This window comes from Lytechinus variegatus, chromosome 12, assembly GCF_018143015.1.
Source record: "Lytechinus variegatus isolate NC3 chromosome 12, Lvar_3.0, whole genome shotgun sequence".
NCBI classification, from domain to species: Eukaryota; Metazoa; Echinodermata; class Echinoidea; order Temnopleuroida; family Toxopneustidae; genus Lytechinus; species Lytechinus variegatus.
This window is the reverse complement of record NC_054751.1, coordinates 31,209,443-31,231,846: the sequence shown is the minus strand read 5'-3', so window position 1 is coordinate 31,231,846 and position 22,404 is coordinate 31,209,443. Positions and strand designations below refer to the sequence as shown.

Sequence of the window (22,404 nt, the reverse complement as noted above, 5' to 3'; positions counted from 1 at the left end):
ATAGGAAACATTTAATGTGAATGCAATCGGGATGAATTGCTGTGATTGAATATTTGATGACAAAAAATGAGAACATTTTCTGCCGGGCTATTTTGCCAAAGAAGACAAGGAAACTTTAATTAAATACTTCAGACTGAAACTTACTCTAAGGGGATTTCCCCTAGATTCTCAATCGCGCGTAATGTGAATTCGATGAGATCGAGAGACGAGCTCCCGGATATCGAGCCGGAGTCCCGAGTACGAGTCGAGATTATGCAGGTCGCAGGACATACAAAAGTAAAGTCAAGATTTATGTCATTTATCAGATTTTAAGGCGTATCTAATTGATTTAATTCTGTGTTTTTCCCTGACGTATAACATCGATGTCAAGTTTGACTTGATCAAAGATGAAGGTAAGAAGAAATCTAGTTTGGGTGTTCATTCTGCTGAACACGAGCTTGATCCATTTGAATAGTCTCGAAGTTGTTCCGGCCACCAAGGTAGAGGCACGGCTAGGGGCGCGGGCCCTCGTTCCGGGCCGCGACTGGGGTATACTAACTTGCGAAGTTGCGACTGCAACTGGAAGCAACTGTGAGTCTGTGACGTTTTCGATTAAGCAGTGAACAAGTGAATAGGCACGGGTATTAATTTATTGATTTTTTAGTCTGATAGTGTCGACCTACATGACCATGATGACCTAGTGGGACTGATACTTAGTACTTTGATAGTGAGATACTATTTTTTAAATTTATCTTTCACTTGGAAATAATTTGAAAAAAGAAGTTTGCCCTGGCCTACCTCAAGTGATGTTCGTGCAGGCTCCACTCCACTTCACTAATGCTACACTACACTACACCTACCCAAACATCAAAGGCCAAAACTCGCTCTGATACTCTGCTCTGAGTGGTGGGAAAGGTGGGAAAAAATGCATATTTATTGTACTAAAAATCCTACAACGAAACTAGCTTAAGAAGAACAAGAAGCTTAATTTCTTACTTATCATCCTAATTTTACCCATATCTATCCTCCGATAATTTTCAAAATTGGTGATTTAGAGCCAACATCAAATTCCTCACATGTATAAATAATTCGCTGCCGATTTAAAAACATAGCATACGCGAGGGTCCGAGCTCAGACCCTCGAGCATGCGAAGTCAGGTTAAATTAAATTGTTTCCCTTACATGTAGTGCCCAAATCTCACTTGTTTTTCTTTCTTTCCTTTTTTGTCATAGATTTCCTCAGACAAAATGCACATTTAAGCTGGATCACATTCAAAGTCAAAAGATGGACATCGAAATGAACCAAAACGAGGAAGGAGAAGAATTTGCACTGAACAAGTTGCAGAGATGTACTTTTCGTCTGAATTCTACAGAATCAAAAGCATCAGACAAGGCTGAAGCACTCAGGGGCATACTCAATCAACTCAACTTTGCTTCTGTTACCAAATGGTAATATCCTATTGAAATTGCAAAAGAAAATCTGTCTTACATTTATAACAATGTTAGTCTCTTTTAGTCTTTGCATAGGAGCAGCAGCTCTTGTAAATGAAAGTGGAAAGAGGCAAATGAAAATGAGAATATTTTGTTTGACTTAAAATATGTGCAACTGGCTAGTTGAAATCAGTAGGGTCTAAAAGGTCTTTTTAATGAGGTCTTTACTCTTCAGATAGCCATGAATGTCTTCCTAATTTGGTCACCCAGATTCTGTGTTTATTTTTGTTCGAAGCAAGTAATCAACCATTGGCCAATGGTGACATAACCAATGAAAGAAAATGGCTTGAATTCACAAATAGTTTGATTTAGGAGAGGAAGTACAAAACAGTGGACTTTGCAGATATTTCAACTCAGATAGCACTTTGAAATGTCCAATGATAAATGCATGTTTTTTTGTGAAAGGGTACAAGATACTTGCTAAAATATATAATATGCGAAAGAAATCTGCATTACTATGTGCCTACTGACAAAAATTTGCTTACGATTTCAAGAAATGTTAAATGTACATGTATTAACAGCAGTTTGTTACCTTTGACCGTAGAATAACACCATGTTGGCCCTCCACAGATAAAGTGTCTTTCCTATTTATCTTAGTATATCTGATGACGTTGCAGCCAGATTAAAAACACATTACACCAGCATGTACTCAGCCATCATTGATTGTAGCAATCCAGAGACCGGTATGTATCTATTTCTTTATTTTTTATGATATCCAATTACTTTTGGAGTTCATAGAGACATTTATATTGCCTAATTCATGTGAAAGCATATACTGAAAATATAGTAAGAATTTGATGTTTCATTTTATTCTAGACCAATACTATGACAAACCAAATTTTTTGCTGAGTCGATAAGGAAATTTGGAACTCAAGAGTCAAGAATGAGTTTGTGAAACTGTTTCTTGATACAGATGTGTTTAATGGAGACAAGATGCTAACTATAACATGAAGTACCTGATCAAGTATTATTCATTAGCTTTGGGATGATTTGTTTTCTTGTTTTTAAATGCAGGACTCAATAATTTTGCTGAGGGAGCTCTGGCCTTGTCATCAAACTATCCAAATGGTAAGTCTGATTTGGAAACATTCTATGAACTATTACGTCATTGATTTTTCAGTGACTGGTGTACTTCCAGTATTTGTCCAATTAGATGCAAGAAAGCTAGTGTCGGTGAAAGCATTCACAAATTGCTTTGTGAAAATATTTCCGGATTATTTGATTAGACTTTAATCTTTTAAGATCCAGTATGTAGTAGTAACTTGTAAACTTTCAAAATTTTCCAGGTTTCAAGAGAATCCATTTACTATTTTTATAGCTCTCATATATGAGTCTAAATGATGTTATGATCCCGTTTTTGTTCTAGTATCATTTGTTGTGGGTAATAACAATTTAGTCACATGTGGTTAATATACTTGTAGTCAATTTGGTTTAGTGAAAAGTCTTGACAAAGCATACTTTTGTATTGAATTTTAGGTTCTTTATATATTATGTAATTTGCTTGATTTGGTAATGTTTGGACTTGTTATAATAAATATAGTGATGTTGATATTCAGCTATTAAAGCATTTAACAATCAGATTTCTTTCAGTTTTTTTATTTATTGATTTTTTCTTTCAATTTACAGAAAGCAGTGAATGGAGATCGTCATTAACCCAAGATAGCATTAGGAATATGGATTGTGTTAAAAATCTTCTTACTGCATCAAAGGTATGTTGTTATTATATCTGTATCATTTGTTTCATTTCACTTTCTCTATATCAGTGGTTTTTCCTGAATATTGCCTTTGAATTAATTGTTTAAATTGAATTTGAAATGAAATAAAAAATGATAGAGAAGAAACTAGAAGAAAGACATCTATGTCAATCAGAGATTGGTTACTGGAGATAAATTAAATCTAATCATATTTATACCATCTCTCATCATTTGGGATAAAAATGATTTATATGAAAATATCAATATTCTTTTGATGTTCCGACCATAATGCATTTCTTCTTTAAAGACTGAATTTTATTAAGTGAAGGACCTACTCTAGACTCAACAATTTAGATCATTTTGAAAACATGCAGATGATTAATTATATTTTTCTTTTACAACATTTGTCACAACACTTGTGAAAGGGCAGTAAATGTGGAATCCAATCTAAATTTAAACTAAAGACTGCTTTGACATAAGGAAAATACATTATCTTTTAAAATTATGCAATTTTATTTTTATCTCAAATAGTTCAATAGTTGATATCAGGTTGAAATATGTAAAATGATTGAGTAAACATTCTTGTCTGTACATTATTTCTAGAATCATGTGATTGACTCTACATACCTTTTTTCATGTATTTGTATATTTGATTAATATTAGTTTGGCATGCATCAATTTAAGTGATTGGTGAAATATATTTGATTGTACCAACCTAGAAATATAACGAGATGGCAAGGACCGATTTGAGGGCAGATGCTGAGAGTCTTGTAAAGGCAACACACCAACCTGCTCCACCAACTACCTCAAAATGGCAACAGAAAGCACCGTCTTCCAGCCATCTTGCATCATCTACCAGCAACATAAGGGGCATTCAGACGTCAGGGACTGCATCACTTCCTCCGAGTCACACTCAAACATCCTGTGGACTTTCATCCAATCCCGTTGTCAACTCAGCGCCCCCATCAAGGAATCCTACACCCCTTTTTGCTCCATCAAGAGACACCCTTCAGGGTAACCCTCGTCCTCCGATGCAGCAGATGTCCAGCTTCCCGCGTCCATCTGCGTTGGTTGGAAACCGCCCCCCTCCTCATCACAGCCTTGCCCCTTCGGTACCCCCTCCTCAGGCTCAGAGGGGTTACACCCCTATGGGGTCAAACAGGGCGGGGTCAATGGGGTATGACCCAACCTCGCACATGGTAAACCTTGGTGTTCTTGGTATGGGGGATGGTCCATCAAGCGGTGGGCAGCCGTCACTGAAGAGGAAATTAGGAGCTTCAGGTATGTAACATAATTATGATACAAGATTGTAGAGAAAAGAAAGAATTTTTAGTTATCATCCTATTATTTTGAAAATTGGGTGTCAAAGATACTGCAAAATGCTAAATCTAAACGACATGCAACTTGAAGTGTTTATGGACAAAGAAATATGATTAATATATAATTTTAAACTACGTGTGCAGGGTATTGGCAGGGGAGGGGTGATAATTAATCTGGTCTCCTTAGCTAAGTAGTCTATGAGCAATTTCAATATCTTTATAAGGTGAACTATGGAAATAAATACAATTTGTAATGGAAATTCTAATCTCTAACATAATTTTGAATATACAAGTATATTTAGTTTCTATGTCTCTGAGACATACTTACCCAGTATGTATGTCCAATATCTTATGTCTTTGGTAGAGAGTCGTCAAGGATGCTTTAACTCATACAGCAGAGGCCCAAAGCAATCAGATGATGAGGAGAATGAAGGAGGAGGAGCAGGGCAGCTTGGAGGAGGAGCTTTCAAGAGTGCCAGAGAACAACTGGTAATTTGAAAAGTTTCCTCTCTTCTTCATAATACAGTTCGGATTTCAAGGGCTATCCATCCCAAATGAAGAAATTGTTTTAAAAGAAAACTATGAGAAGCAGAAATGGTAAAGAAAATCTTACAGACAACAAAAAAGTACTATGAATTTGTAAAAGTCACTAATGGGGATTTCAATTTCATATTTGCCACATTGTTCACAAAATGACTAAAATGTGATCTTTTTCAAAAAGATCTATATTACAATATTATTTTTGACAACATGTAACAATGTGCTATCTATGACTGATCGCTGCCCGAGACAGATTTAATGCAGAAAACATAAATATCAGGTAATATATATAGGTGATAAATCAGCAGTTACATCATGGTGAATGCAACATGCATAGAGTAAAACATGTAGACGTCAGGATGCACACAAACATAACCGCTGAACATCCTCAAGGTGTACTTCCACAACTGAACAACAGCTATAGTCCTCAAGGGGTACTTCTGCAACAACAACAAACAACAACAACAAAACAACTATATTTTACTTTTTAGGGGAAACCACTGTAAGTCTGTGTTATTTTCCATTTACACCACCTTTTTTTTATAGAATATTAACAATCAGAAGAAGTTTGGTAACCGTGGAAACCCCAGTTCCGGCCCATCTTCGTCTGGGTATGGCACCAATAGGAAAGTCTTAGGAGTAACAAGGTTGGTTTGAATTTGTATACCATTCTACAGTACAGCTTGCATTATTGGGAAATGAAGTAGTTATATCATATTTGATGGCTCAGAATGGAATACTGGAAATATTCCAAGAGTTTGGGCAAATATTTCATAAATCGTAGATGAGTGGAATATTGGCCCTAATGAGTGGAATATTCTTGTTTTCCATGAAATAAAGCCATCCAATATCTATGTCACCCCCAAAAAAGTAAAATAAGGGAGGAATTTGATCAAACAAGTCATGTCACATCCCACATATGGTATTATCACTTTATAAGATCAAATTTGGGGGTTGACATGCACCTTACATGTATTTCATTATGACATCATCGATGTTTGTGTTCTTTGCTGTGCATTGCATTGCTTTCATTGTTATACGCTTTGTATAGTTCATGCATTCGTGCATGGGCACTAGACTGTTGAATACAGTCTGATATCGAACAGCAGTTTTGTACAGGAGCCTTTGGGATATTCGCTTGATTTTAGTCCTTTCATGGATACATTCTGGTATTGAATGGGCAATTGATGCAGACCAAAATATGTGTTTTTAATGTATTTATGCCACAATGCCAAGTGTGTTCTGAGCTATTTGTTTGTAGAGAATCCAATAGCTTCTATATAATAATGCACTTGGGTCAAAAGATATTTCCTAGGATGAGGAAAGGACCCAGTTTCTTCTTACTTCCTCAGAGAATGCTACGTAGTAGGGGGAAAATCTTAGATTTTTCAAATATACTACAGTTTTCATAAAGTCAAAGTTATCAAGTGTTTGTTGGTGTGATCATAGTATTCTTGACAAGTTTACTTATTCAGAACTGTCAGGAGTGAGATCATCAGGACTGTCCTCAATGGCTATTTAAAGATATACCCCACTTGAATACTGTGGTACCAATAAGGCACATAACAATACATTTGAATTTCATCAGTATACAGAAAGATAAAATATGATGTATTGCTTGAGTGTTGTGGCAGGGATCGAAGTCTGTGTAGTTATGTAGGCACATAAAAAAAAACACTCAGCAATGGCACCTTTATGGGTAAAGGCATGGTGAAAGTGGGAATTTAGTCTTAACTCTGTCCTTTATCTTAAAATTGAATTTCATAATAAAGGTCTTGTATTGTCATTAATTTTTTTAAAGTTAATCAGCAATCAATTTTTATTGATGTAGAATAATATTTTGCTAAAAATTATTTATTTATAAAATTTTGATAATGTGTATATCTGATTCCCATATGCATGACATATGTTAAATGATTTGTCTCCATTTCATATTTCACATGAATAGGTGTGGTTCTGTCATATTATTATGACCTTAAAACTTTTTTGAGAAAATTATAAAGTGTTCAGTTGATATTTGGTTTTTTTTTCTGTAGGAGAGGGCCAAACAGCAAGTTTGTGCCTCCCGTACTCAATAAAGAAGAAGCTGATAATAATATTGGGTAAGTTTAATTCATTTCAAATCATTCTAAATGTATTCTGAAACACCAAATGGAATATCAGATGAAATGATGAACAGTTGAATTATAATCATTAATTGATCATGAAGAGTAGGATTACAGAAAGTTTATGTTCAAATCAGCAATTTTCTGCAATCAATTTTAGTGATTTAATCCTAAAAATAGAAAAGCCAATGTGAGTTGAGAATTGACTGGCTCAGATGTTTTCGTACAGATAATGATTAGATCATATTGCCTAAATGGTAAATTACAATATTCATCTACATTGGATGGCTCAGAATGGAATACCAGATATGTTCCAAGAGTTAGGGCCAATATCCCATGAATCGCAGATGAGTAGAATATTGGCCCTAATGAATGGAATCTCTCTGGTATTGCATGAAATTAAAGCCATCCAATATGATTATTATTTTCTATCCCACCCCTCCCCCTCTCAAAAAAGGAAAATTTGATTTAGCAAGTCATTTCACTTACCATATTCAGTTAATATGGCCTCACTACATAAGATCAGTTTGGTAGTTACGACTTACATGGAGCTCATTATGACATTGCGCTTTGTGCTGCGGATAGCATGGCATTGATTATTGTATACCTTATATTTTTTTGCAGATGCACATTAGACTTCTGAATTTGGTCTCATATTGAACATCAAGTTCTGTACAGTAGCCCATGTGATACTCGTCAGATTTCAGTACATTGTTCAGTACGCTCTTTTTGATGCATCACTATAACACTCTATATAGAAAATAACTGCATGTATTCCCCAAAATGTGGTCATCTAATATAATTTCCTACATGTAGATATTCTTGGACAAAATGATCTCATTTACACAATTTATCCCATCTTTCAAAGCCAGGTCAGATTTGATGTGGATTCAAACAAACATACTGAAGCTTTTCAATATGGTCATCAGAGAAGTGCTAGACAATATAATGATCTGTTTGTTTTATTTAAGTGGGTATAAAGCTCCATCTAGAAGTGGTGGTCATCAGCCTAGCAACATGAGTAATAACAACAACCTTCAAGAACCAGCAGATGAGAGACTCAAGAATATTGATCCAAAGATGGTGGAATTAGTCATGAGCGAGGTGAGATATTTCAACAGGAAACTTTCAAAACTACCACATTTAGAAACGTTAAAGTTTTAGCCAAATGTGGCAGGTCATGTCATCGTACTGATTTTATACCCTAACAAGGCATTACTCTAATCTGGTAGCATCATATGGATGAATCTGTGACCCGGGTTTTAATTTGCAACAATGTTGTCTCCCTCTTAATGCACAATATTTTTAAAGGTACGGTAAGGCAATAAATCATGGCACTTTCTCGTGTGCCTCTTTATAGTGACATGAAGAACCGACTTCTCTGCCGATATTAGACTGCTTTTCTCCATAACATCTCAAATGAGTGGCTGTTTAAATGATTGTGCTATTGCCACTACCCACCACTTCAGATCAAGGTATTTAGATGGTAAAAGGGTAATTATCTGTAATATATCTGTAAAGCACTTAGAGACATTCCGATGTATTAAGCGATATATAATAGCGGATTAATATTAATATTTGAGTGTGAATGTCACTACATTTTTTTTTCAGATTATGGATCATGGACCACCGATTCATTGGGATGACATCGCTGGTTTGGAGTTTGCAAAGAGTACCATCAAAGAAATTGTTGTTTGGCCCATGCTTAGACCGTAAGTTTAAGAATTATGAACATGTACTAGTTCTCTCTATGTGACATGTTTAAGAGTTTAAACATTTTAGATGTGTACATTTTTTTTGTTTTGTATTTGCTACTGATTTCCATTACTTCTCTTTTATCAGGTTATTAAAAGGGAATGAAACCTTTGGAATAAGTAGGCTTCTGTCAAAACAGAAAAATCAAAGAATAAGAACAAAGAAAGTTTGAGAAAAATCAGACAAATAATGAGAAAGTTATGACCATTTGAATATTGCAAATAATAATGCTATGGAGATCCTTGCATCGGCAATGGGACAAGGATGTGTGATGTCACATGTGAACAACTTTCACTTTGATGGACTATAAAATACTCTCAAAATGTCTCTTTCTGCTTTTTCTTGAAGTGATACAAACTCTATATCCATGATGTATTCTTAAAAATCTGTATTACATGCCCTCCTATAGAAAGAATACATGATCTACTGATAGATGTGAGAAAAGAGGCAATTTAAGTAATTATAATTGCTTATAAAGCGCTTAATACTTACTTTGTCAGAAGTCTCTAAGCGCTCTACAGTATATGCAGCATAATTACCCTGGCTTTAGCAGTGCAGCTGTTACGCGCGCTGCGTTTCAAGGAATAAATTCCTGCCAGGTACCCATTTACCTCACCTGGGTTGAGTGCTGCACATTGTGGATCAATTTCTTGCTGAAAGAAATTACGCCATGGTTGGGATTCGAATCCACGACCCTCTGTTTCAGAGTCCGGAGACTAATCCACTGGGCCACAACGCTCCAAGTAATGGGGAGAGTTGTTCACAAGGGACATCACACATCTTTGTCGCATTGGCAATTTGAGGATCTCCATAGCATTAGTGATCGCAATATTCAGATGCTTATAACCTTCTCATTATTTGTCTGATTTTTCTCAAACTTTCGTTATCTGTTTCTTCGATTTTTCTGTTTTCACACAAGCTATTTTGTTCCAAAGGTTTCATTCTCATTTAACTTTGGCTCTAAGTAATATATTAATATATTGATATTTAGGTAATGGTAATCCCTGTTAGTTCTTTTTTTGCAATTTATTACATTGTGATTTAGAGTCATTGTTTATTATCCAGTTTCTGTACATTGTTTTTAAAAGTCCTATGTTTATGTCTTTCATGTGTTGCACATAAATTACACAAAAGCTGTACATGTATATGTGCTGTATATTTATTTTGTTTGTGTTTTTTCAGGGACATCTTCACTGGTCTTCGAGGTCCTCCAAAAGGCCTCCTTCTCTTTGGCCCTCCTGGTACTGGAAAAACCCTTATTGGTAAGAATCACTATTTTATTTTCACTTCTTTTTTATTCATAAAGATTCAGAGAGAGATCCGTAGAATTTTGGTAATTTTGTTTTGCTGGGGAGTACTGCTCAGCATCAATGAGCTCCAAATAGTTTTAGCCTCAAAAATATAGTGAAAATTTATATTTTGTCGCATGAACATCAACTAATAATTATAATAACATTCCATTTTGATTAGATGCTCAAGGTGCTTCATAGCAGAACAACAAAAACTATTTGCATATAATACATGTCTGAACAATAAATCAATGTCTATCAAAAAGCACTCTTATACAGGTATGTTTTCAGGTTGCCCTTGAAGGTGGTCATTAAACTCTGTTTTCAAACTGACCAATTATTTATTCAGAAAAATCATGAATATTCATAGCATTGATTTAATAACATCCATCTAGTTTAATGAAGCAGTACATTACCTTCCATAATCCTATTTACTTTTTACCATCCTATCTTTCAAAAAATATGCTATTGGAGATTCAATGAAGAGACTTCAAATTGAAATGGTTTACAGTACATGAATTTGATATTTGTTAGGAAAGTGTATTGCGTGCCAGTCGGGAGCAACATTCTTCAGTATAAGTGCATCATCTCTTACATCAAAATGGGTGAGTACAATAAAAAATATGTGAGAATGAAATCCTTGATTAAGGAGGATCAGCACTTTGTCATGTACAGTCAAACCCGTCCTTGTTGCCACATGTCTTCATTATAGTGAAAATCCATCCTTTCTGCCACCTTTCTATAGTGAGGACCTGTTTACAAGGACCGCCAATATGAAGTTGCATGAATTTTTTTCTGTTTTCCATTAACAGCCTTTAATAATAGATGAGCTGAAGAGTGTTTTGATGGCCCTCTATTGATCAAACCTTGATTCATATGTGAACAGACTTTCTCACAGTACCAACAAATGCAATTTTCCACTACTACTATTGCAGTCTGCTTGTTTTCAATTCATAGACTAGCTTCAATTCTATCATGGGGGTGTTTCACAAAGATTGAAGTATGACTTAAGTCGCACTTAAATGCCGACGCGTACATGGTATGCAATGCACAATCTTATTGATAGATTTGCGGTGGTGCGGTCAAGCCTTTTATACTGTACACAACTCGGTATTTAAGTGAGACTCTAAGTCATACTTAAATCTTTGTGAAACACCGCCCCTGATTGCATTAGAAAAGGGATCACATATCAATGCTGCTGGTTATTGATTCCAAAGCAGTTTGGAAGTTCTCACAACAATAGTAATTTTGACCCCTTTTTTTTCAAAATTGAATATACTTGATTTATGGAATATCATCAAAGAAACTGTTTAAAAATAGTGAATAAAGTGAGGGATATTGTAATCCAAAGAAGGTAGATAACTATCTATATCATTGTTTTACACATGTGCAACAAATAGTCTACAAAACCCTTCTGTAGCTCTTTATCCATGTGTGAAATGTACACCTTTCTCCCATTTTCTTGGTTTAGAGTATAGTAATATCATGGTATGCCCTTTACAATGACCACTACAGATTTTAAAGGTGTTCATCTTTAAAGGCTTTGATTGTTATGTCTTCGTTTGTTGACCCATAACCCCCCCCCCCACCCACCCCCTGTGTGTTGCATTATTGTAGCAGCTCACAGTGAACCCTTCTATGTGGTCATAACTTTTTATCTGAACATTTTGAAAGGATATGATTTTCAGGAAACTTGTGGAAGGGGGGGGGGCTTTCTTGTTATGAATAACTTTATTGGATTACTGATGTACTAAAGCATAGTAAATTAGTTTTTGTGAATTTTTTCTCCTTCCATTCCAACAAAACTTTAGCCCTTTTTATTTTGGTTCTTGTGTGAGTGGCATGATTTGTTTATAATCATCTATAGGTGTGCATAGATGCGAACGAAGGGTAAATTGGTAAGAGTACCTGTAAGCTGACTTTGTTATGATGTGTTTTCAGGTTGGTGAAGGTGAAAAGATGGTAAGGGCTCTGTTTGCCGTTGCTAGGTGTTACCAGCCTGCCGTCATCTTCATAGATGAGATTGATTCCTTACTCTCACAACGATCCAATGATGAACATGAGTCTTCCAGACGAATCAAGACTGAATTCTTAGTGCAACTGGTAAGAATACAATCTTTGCTCAATGGTCTGATCACTTTGACCCACATTGATATGGCATGATGTTACACTCAAGCCTTATATACAACCTCTTGTATGTCAAAAATGGTATGATGATAATAGACAGTGGAGCATTTTGGCCCAGTGGATTAGTCTCCAGACTTTAAAACAGAGGGTTGTGGGTTCAAATCCCAGCCATGGCGGGTTTTCCTTCTGCAAGAAATTTATCCACATTGTGCTGTGCTCAACCCAGGGAAGGTGATTGGGTACCTGGCAGGAATATATTCCTTGAAATGCACTGTGCGCTGGAAGGCTGCTCGAGCTACAGCTGTGGTAATAATATCCAAGTCCTTTGGAAGTGCCTAGAGACATTATTTATAATGTGATATGTACTATACAAGAAAATCACTAATGCTCCTCCTTCAGCGGCCCTGAAACTTTCTGCTCTGAAAAAGGGGGATGAGCGAGCCTTTGTTAACACATTAGGGCCGTCTGCACCATCCTGAGTTTTCAAATTAGCGTGCTATTTCTGATCCAGCAAATTATCCCGATCTGAACTATATCGAGATTATTTGCAGTGGAGACACAATTATAGCGCTAGTTCGTAGGATTAATCTCGAGATTGCAATCCCAAGCAACTTGGGATTATTTGCAAAATAGCACGCGCTATTTTACGAATTATCACGCTAATTCGTCGGTGCAGACGCACTCGGGTTTATTTATTCACGGCGTCAGACCATAATGCATCGATGCCTCACTCGAGCACGAATCGCTCTTGCGATGGTGGAGACGGGGTTTCTTGAATCTCTAGATTAATCCCGAAGAGGGCCAATAAGGCTAAAATCTCGAGATTGAGCAAACTCGGGATGGTGCAGCACCGCCTTTAATGCTTGCCTCTCCTAACCTTTGATCACAATGTTCCAGAGTCACTGCAAGTAGTATCCTTTATTAAAGTAGACTTTTTATGCTTCAATTATATGGATTAATGGATATAATTATTCATTTTCTGCACCCTGTTTTGATAATCGAAAGCTCGATGCTTCATTTAGTATACAAATAATGCCCATAAGCGTTTGCATGCAGGGCCAAATAATGAACGATGTGCGAGAAGAGCCAACGGATATACCGCACCGAGGTCCGCAGGACCGAGTGCGGTATATCCATTTGGCAAGTCGAGCACAGAGTTCATTATTTAGGTCCTCTATGCACAAGAATGCGTGCATTGTTTGTTTTATACAACCCCCATGTTACTGAGTTGCCCCAAATGCTATATTTTATCTAAATTCTAGATAATTCCAGACATCGCACTATCCTGCACTCTGACGTCAGAGTGCTGGATAGTACTTTTGGGATGACGTCAGAGTGCAGGATAGTGCAATTCGCTGAATATCATGTGATCCGATTTGGACCAATCAGATTACAGAACATTCTTGGGAGTTGTATAATATTGGATACTGCATGTATTTAGTTAACTGTGACAGATTTTTTATATAGCTTGCTACAAGTAAGCATGCCATCTCCATGGTCATTTTATTTCTTAGTCTTCGTTCCTCATAAACATGATATGCATGTATGGAAACAAATAAAGGAGAGACAATTCAATTTTATTCTTTGACTTTGAAATTGTGGGACAATAAGATTCCTACCTTCTTTTAGTTGAAGCAAATTTGAATAGGTTGCATTTTTGTTGTTCTTAAAGGTCAAGTCCACCCCAGAAAATTGTTGATTTGAATAAATAGAGAAAAGTCAAACAAGTATTATGCTGAAAATGTCATCAAAATCAGATGTAAAATGTAGAAAGTTATGACATTTTAAAGTTTTGCTTATTTTTCACAAAACAGTGATATGCACAATTCAGTGACATGCAAATGAGACAGTCGATAATGTCCCTCACTATTTCTTTTTTATTGTTTGAATTATACAATATTTCATTTTTAAGGATTTGACAATAAGGACCAACTTGATTGAACCATATAGTATCAAACAATGCTGATTGCACATGTTCAGGAAGGAATTAATCATTGTTTCACATGACAACAGGAAGAAAATGGTAATATTTCATTTTTCACATAATAAAATAAACGAAATAGTGAGTGATGTTATCAGTCTCCTCATTTGCATACCGACAAAGATGTGAATATAACTGGTTTTTTGTGAAATTAAGCAAAACTTTAAAATGTTGCAGGAAACAAGCCATATTTTACATCCAATTTTGATGAAATTTTCAGTGTTATGCTTTTTGTCTTTTTACTTGAATCAACTTTTTGTTGGGATGGACTTGTCCTTTAATAATAACACCATGACAAAAAGGATATAAGTGCATGATGATACATGTATCTTTTCATAAAAGCTCTAAAGAGATTTGTAATATGTTTGTCAGGATGGAGCAACAACCAGCTCAGATGAACGGCTCCTGATCGTTGGTGCTACAAACCGCCCTCAGGAGATTGATGAAGCTGCCCGTAGACGTCTTGTAAAACGTCTCTACATCCCTTTACCAGACTCTAACGCTAGGAAGCAGATCGTCTGTAGTCTCCTTTCCCAGCAGAGCAATTCACTAAATGACGATGACTTGGAAAGGATTTGTCAGAATACAGAAGGTAATTTCATGTACAGGAGAGTGGGTCTTTTCTATCGTTATTGTTCTGAAAATTAGTTTTTTTAAGTTGATGTCAGTTATGGTGATAATAAGGATGATGATGATGACAATGACGACAAGGACAGTGATTATGGCAGTGACGTTGTTGATGGTAATTTATTTTTATTTTCCTTTGCATTTTAAAATGCATTTTATCTGAAAATGATTTATATCTACACAAACCACAAACACATCTAGAGCAAGCTTAGGTTCTTTAAAAAAATGCATCACATAAAATTGGTAATTGTCCATAAAAGCCTGTCAAGGGAATAACTCAAAATCTCTTTACTTTATCTGTGAATGTGTAAAATTTTATGCCATCAGGATTTTTGTCTTTTCTGACAGTGACAGCGTCAACATCAAAATCTTAACCTAAGGTTAAGTTTTTGAAATGACATCATAACTTTGAAAGTATAAAGACCTAGTTCATGGAACTGGACATAAGGGTAATCAAGTATTACTCAACATCTTGCTTTAGTTGCAGGTCACATGACCATGGTCAAAGGTCATTTAGAGTCAATGAACTTTGGCCATGTTGAGGGTATTTGTTGCATTTCCATTGTAACTTTGAATGCTTATAGAGCTAGTTCATAAACTCGGATGTTAAAGTAATCAGGTATCATTTAACATCCTGTGAAAGTTCCAGGTCACATGACCAAGGCCAAAGGTCATTTAAGGTCAATAAACTTTGTACATGTTGGGGATAATTGTTGTATTGACATCATGATTTTAAAAGTATATGGATATACCGTAGTTATTGAAATGTTGACATTGGGGTAATCAAGTATCATTGCTTATCTTGCACAAGTCTTAGGTCAGTTGATTAAGGTCCAATGTCATTTATTAGGGTCAATGAACGTAGTATCATGTGAACAGTGTTTTTTGTGAACAATTATTTAATCAAAGTCAGCACTACTATATTATTGAATCATGTGATGCAGGCTTGACTGCCAGAGGTGCTCCACTTGTTAGGAAAAGGGTGGGGGGCTGCTTCCTAAATATCGTCTCTCTCTCTCTCTTTGTACCGAGTCCAAACAAAAAATATTGACTTTATATTGATGAGTAATGCAACCAAGGAAAACATTGTGACATATTTACAGTTGACTAGTCTTTCTGTCGTGCTGTGATTTATTTGTATGTTCAGGTTATTCTGGTGCTGACATGGCCAACCTCTGCAGAGAAGCAGCATTAGGGCCTATACGATCCATACAGGGAATGGATATACAACACATCAGTGCAGACCAGGTAGGTCTACACTGCAAAAACTCCGGTGTTGATTTAACACCAGCACGGAATCTATATCTGTCCACACCAGAGTAGTGAAATAACACCACTTTGGAATCAAACCGATGCTGTTTTAATTCTAATTGGTGTTGTATAAACACATATCTGGTGTTAGACCAAAACCAAACTGGTGTTGTTTAACACTTCTCTGGTGTGGACATATATAGATTCCGGGCTGGTGTTAAATCAACACCAGAGTTTTTGCAGTGTATACTGTGGAATCCTATTCAGGATGCTGTAACACAAACATTCACAATTGATCTTGCAATTGATATTTATGATTTATCATGATCAGTGTAATCTAAATTTAATGAAAATTGTTCCAAGTCAACAAACATTTTATTCTCAGGGAATTAATTATAAAAATATACTGATTTTACATGTATATGGCACTCCATATAATTGGAAAAAATGTCTAGAAGCAAATTACTACCTCAGACACATCTTTTCCTCTTGTTAGGTACTTTATTTCATAAAATCAAATGACAATATGATACGTATATAAAAATTAGTCAAGAGGTGTAGAAAAAGGGTAAATAAAGATATTTGTTGAGTTAATTATGAAAGAAATCTAGTCTTTAAAAAGAATCCCCATGAAAAGCTAGTATACTTCTGATTGCTTGTCCACAGTGGTAATCCAACTGTTGATTCCTGCACTATGTTGTTTGTGTTTTTATCAGGTGAGACCAATCCTGCATGGGGATTTCCAGGATGCTATTCAAAATGTGAGACCTAGTGTAGCTCAGTCAGACCTGGACAGCTATCTAGAATGGAATGCTAAGTTTGGTTGTGGAAGTGCAAAATGAGCTACCCGACTTGCAACTAGCGTGAAAAGATGGATTGCTATTCATAATGTGAAGATCAGTCATCGGGTTTGGATAGCTATCTATAATGGAATGCTAAGTTTGTTTGCAGGAGAGCAAAATGAGCTTCCTGACCTTCTTTGGTAAGATGGGATGTAAGTCAGAATATTGCTCAATCAGATTGGAACACAAAGATTGGTTGCAGGAGTGCAAAATGAATAAACAAGTCGTGATGAAATTGTTTTGCAAGTCCTTATCAGTTTGTAAGCGAAAGCAGAGATCTGTGAGTCTTGATTCAGTTCACTTTTCGCCTCCCAAGCACAGGTGACGCCAAACAAATAATGACTCTGGCTTCAAGGAAATGTGCTGAGTTTCTTGCATATATCCAAATTGAAAAGGCTGGGCTCAGATGGAGCAGCAATCGATTTGATATCTGAAAGTGAAATATTTTGAAAAAAATCACACTTTTTGTCTCACCTGCGAAGCAAAGTGAGACTATAGGTGCCGCTTTTCCGACGGCGGCGGCGGCGTCAACATCAAATCTTAACCTGAGGTTAAGTTTTTGAAATGATGTCATAACTTAGAAAATATATGGACCTAGTTCATGAAACTTGGACATAAGGTTAATCAAGTATCACTGAACATCCTGCATGAGTTTCACGTCACATGACCAAGGTCAAAGGTCATTTAGGGTCAATGAACTTTGGCCGAATTGGGGATATCTGTTGAATTCCCATCATAACTTTGAAAGTTTATGGATCTGATTCATGAAACTTGGACATAATAGTAATCAAGCATCACTGAAAATTTTGTGCAAGTTTCAGGTCTCATGATTAAGGTCAAAGGTCATTTAGGGTCAATGAACTTTGGCCGAATCGGGGTATCTGTTGAATTACCATCATAACTTTGAAAGTTTATTGGTCTAGTTCATTAAACTTGGACATTAGAGTAATCAAGTACCACTGAACATCCTGTGCGCGTTTCAGGTCACATGACCAAGGTCAAAGGTCAATGAACTTTGGCCGAATTGGGTGTATCTGTTGAATTACCATCATAACTTTGAAAGTTTATGGATCTGATTCATGAAACTTGTACATAAGAGTAATCAAGTATCACTGAACATCCTGTTCGAGTTTCAGGTCACATGAACAAGGTCAAAGGTCATGTAAGGTCAATGAACTTTGGCCATGTTGGGTTTTTTGTTGAATAACCATCATATCTCTGTAAGTTTATTGGTCTAGTTCATAAAAAAGGGAAATAAGAGTAACCATGTATCACTGAACATCTTGTGCGAGTTAGAGTAGTATTCAAAGTGAGCACTGCTGTTATATTGAACCGCGTGATGCAGGTGAGACGGCCAGAGGCATTCCACTTGTTACTTTCAAGTCTCGCGCAACTTTTGAGACCAAAATTGTGACCCCTTGGTACGCGTTTCCGAAATTACGCAACATTTCGTAAGTGCATGCAGACCCAAAATTACTAAAAAAACAATGCAAATAGTGTTTTTAGCCAAAATTCCTAAAATGTATCATTTTTCTTTTTTCCTGCTTAAAATCAATTTTATCTTGTTTATGGTCAAAATAAAGACGACGATTTCCTGACGATTTCCATTGAAAAAGCAATAAAAAACAGATCGAAAAACAAAGAAATACATAAGAAGTTTAGAAAACAATAGAATGCATAAGAGAATAAATGTGATGTTGAAATTAAAAAAAAATTAATTTGATCAGATGCCTATCTAGATGATGTGAAACAAAAATTAGCATTCTAGGGGCATTATTATTGATCAGAGCAATCTTATGATTTCATGCATAAATTAACATAATTAATGAGCAGTGAGACTTTTCGCAGAATTTGATATTATGATTTTGTAGATAATGCCATGGGTAACGCGCATGCCGATTTTTTTCATCGCGATCGACGGCCCAGATCATAAGGGCCCCCTGTCTTTTTAGGTGTTGAAGTAGCCCAGTCTCTTTAGGGTTAAGCAAGCATAGAACCATAGTGGTTAATTTGGAAAGCAGTACTTGTGGTACTACATAGTTTGAGAAGGGTTGCTATATGTTTGTGAGATCAGACAGGCAGATATTATACATTTCTGAGATGGAAAGTAGATTGTAATTCTAAATGAAAGTAGAATGATTTTTTTTGTTAAGCTGAACAAAGCATTATTAGAGAGAGAGAGAGGGAAGAAGGGGGGGGGTAGAAAGAGATAAGGAAAGAAGGGGCAGTAGGGAGGGGAGGGGCGCTTAAGAACAGTTTAAAATTATCATATGTACCTTTTCTTCCTTTACTTTAATCAACCCCTACCCCTTCCTAATAACATCACCCACTCACCTAACACACCTGGTGGGTGTTTCATAAAGCTGTTCGTAAGTTAGGAGCGACTTTAAGAACGACTGGTGATCCTTTTTTGTGGTAAATGGTATATCCATTGGCAATGGTTTAGTTCGTAAGAAAGGATCACCAGTCATTCTTAAAGTTGCTCTTAACTTACGAACAGCTTTATGAAAAGGCCCCCTGCACCTTGCACATCAGCATTATTGGCATTATATCCTTAGGTTAGTTTCAGGGAACCATTATCTACCTGTCGATATTCATATTAAATAATGATATAATTTGTAGGACGTTTATGTAAATTTTAGCCAAAGAGTAAAGAGATGTTTTTAGATATATTGCAATTATTTTCTGATGGGCTTTAATCATCATTACCATTCATTAGACAGAATTTTATAACCAGTTTAGACAGAAAAAATAAATCCATTACACTAAAATCACCATCAGGCCTATCCCTTATTTGAAACTGTCTATTCAGTGAGTTATCTGTAGCCTCAAGACTACTTTTTAAAAATTCTATTTTGGTTATTAGCATTAATTTTAAAATCAAGGTCATTCAAAATAATATTCGACATGTTAAGAACCATCCATTAAAATTACAATTAACAAGTCCATTAATATTAATCCGAATGTATGAGACATAGTGAATATGAGAATATATTCATGTGGATATCATAACGAATGCTGTATCTTTTAATTTATGCCAGAATTGATTGATGGTATCAGACCTAAAAGGATGTGATAACATGATGAAAACTGTCGTTTAAATAGCAATGGTTGAATGGCCAGACCAGGATCTAATGGATTATCCCTATAGATTATTGTCAGTCACTTCATTATGTAAAGTGCATCTAAATATGTTCAATTGATATTATATCCCTTAGTGGTTTTAATAGTAATTTTCTGACACATTGTTATGTACGGTACATTTAACTTAATCGATAAAGTTACTAGCCAACCTCATCTACCGTAATGGTTAAATATCATTATTGCTACATGAGATTAATTGCTATTCCTAAAATGAAATTATGTATCAAACTACATGTAATTGCATTTATTATGTGGTCTCTTTGCATTTGTATTCCAAGATTCTCTATCAATTTCTTGCATACGTTCAAATTGAAGAGGCTGGGCTCATATTTATCCACCCAAGAATGCCCGAAAGTGAAATATTTTGAGAAAATCAGACTTAAAACATTACAACAAATGTCAAGTTTGATTGCAGACAAGTAGAATGAAACATTTGAAATGAACACCTTTTAAGCAAGCATAGAACAAGAGGCATTTAAGTCTAAAAGTGGTTAATTTGGAAAGTAGTACTTGTGGTACTTCATAATTAAATATGGACTCAGTTTGAGAAGGGTTGCTATATATGTTTGTGAGCTCAGATGGGCAGATATTAAACATAAATCATTTCTGAGATGGAAAGTAGATTGTGATTCTAAATGGAATAATTTATTTTTTGTCACTTATCACCATTATCTTATGCAGTGTACCCTATTATTTTTGTTATTGATATTACCTAAACCAGGCCCAGTAACATAAACATTTTTAATCCTGCAATTAAGCATAGTTGTATGTCTATGGTAAATTATGTTGAAAACAAAACAATTGTGTATTTATTTATCATTACCCTTGTCTGGTTAGAGCCATAGTTTGCATTGAGTCAGTCAGGCTTGTAAACTTATAAAACTTATCAAAAAAATAGATTAACATTAACTTCTAAATCCCAAAGTTATAGAGTTGGAAAAGTTTTATGAAAAAAATAAAGAAAAATTAGAATACTGACTTTTTGCTCCTGAAATGAGCCACAAATTACAAGATCATTGTGAGTACCAGGTAGGCAGACATGAAATGCTTTCTTCAGTGGAATGCCAAGTATGGAAGTGGAAAAGGCAAAATAAAAATTAAAGTCAGATTTGATTCTTTTGCGGCCAAGGAAATGAAATAAAAAGTATCTCGTGAAATAGATGATGATGATGGAATGAGTTTTGCTATTGCTGCAATTTTGCTAAATTTATTTAATAAAGTGAATGCTAGAACTACTTCGTGTTTGAGATTCATTTTTTTGACTGGATTTGAAATTAAATGCTACTAGATGGTGATACTAGTATGTCAGTTAAAGTTTGAAAAATAGCCTGAAATTAACCCCCCAAAAAATTGTTCAATATATATTTTTAAAATTATAGATGATGTTATAAAACGTACATATTGATTTTATTTGCACAATAGCGATTTTAGCTAAATTTCATTAATATTTTTCTGAAACTGTTGGAAAGTAGAATGAAATTTTTTTTGGTTAAGCATAATGAGAGAGAGAGAGAAGAATGGGGGAGGGTAGAAAGAGATAAAGAAAGAATGGGTGGTGGGGAGGATAGGGGGACTTATGAACCTTTTATAATTATGTACCTTTTCTTCCTACACTGTAATCAACCCCAACCCCTACCACTTCTTAATCGCATCACCCACTCACCTAACACACCTGCACCTTGATGTCACCCTCACCCCTGTCCATCTCATCACTCACCCTACACATAAACGCACCAACCCTCTCCTCACACTAATGATACCCTTACCCCCTGTCAATCTCATCCTTTACCCTGCCCACATACACACCCATTCCACACATCAATGCCATATTGAGCCCATATCAAACAGCATCACCTACTCAACCTACACACCCATCCCCACCTCATGCATCAATGTCACCATCCCCCCCCTGTCAATCTCATCACCCACTAGACCTATACACACACCCACCCCCACTCCACACATCAATGCCATATTGAGCCCATATCAAACAGCATCACCTACTCACCCTACACACCCATCCCCACCTCACGCATCAATGTCACCACCCCCCCCTGTCAATCTCATCACCCACTAGACCTATACACACACACACCCACTCCACACATCAATGCCATATTGAGCCCATATCAAACAGCATCACCTACTCACCCATCCCCATATCATGCATCATTGTCACCATTCCCCCCCCTGTCAATCTCATCACCCACTAGACCTATACACACACCCACCCCACTCCACACATCAATGCCATATTGAGC

General features: G+C 36.0%; 1 protein-coding gene across 2 annotated transcripts; it reads left to right on the top strand.

The window, feature by feature from the left end:
• The first annotated feature begins 210 nt into the window (after window positions 1-210).
• Window positions 211-17,478, top strand: LOC121425451 (fidgetin-like protein 1). Of its 2 annotated transcripts, none has more exons than XM_041621510.1 (17): window positions 211-276; window positions 1,212-1,427; window positions 2,067-2,152; window positions 2,484-2,537; window positions 3,096-3,178; window positions 3,883-4,444; window positions 4,847-4,971; window positions 5,569-5,669; window positions 7,059-7,124; window positions 8,099-8,231; window positions 8,739-8,839; window positions 10,065-10,144; window positions 10,706-10,776; window positions 12,113-12,274; window positions 14,652-14,871; window positions 16,054-16,154; window positions 16,874-17,478. In XM_041621510.1, exons 2-17 carry the CDS (start codon window positions 1,264-1,266, stop codon window positions 16,997-16,999), a joined length of 2,235 nt encoding a protein of 744 aa, XP_041477444.1. In that variant the 5' UTR covers window positions 211-276; window positions 1,212-1,263; the 3' UTR covers window positions 17,000-17,478. The 2 variants fall into 2 exon arrangements, with proteins under 2 accessions (XP_041477444.1, XP_041477442.1); XM_041621508.1 differs by having other exon boundaries at window positions 221-392.
• Window positions 17,479-22,404: the final 4,926 nt, after the last annotated feature.

Bases quoted from the DNA above. Each gene is read 5' to 3' on its own strand.
- LOC121425451 (XM_041621510.1), top strand. From the start codon at position 1,264: ATGGACATCGAAATGAACCAAAACGAGGAAGGAGAAGAATTTGCACTG. The intron at 2,538-3,095 runs GTAAGTCTGATT...TTCAATTTACAG, and splicing joins GTCATCAAACTATCCAAATG to AAAGCAGTGAATGGAGATCG. The intron at 10,777-12,112 runs GTGAGTACAATA...ATGTGTTTTCAG, and splicing joins CATCTCTTACATCAAAATGG to GTTGGTGAAGGTGAAAAGAT.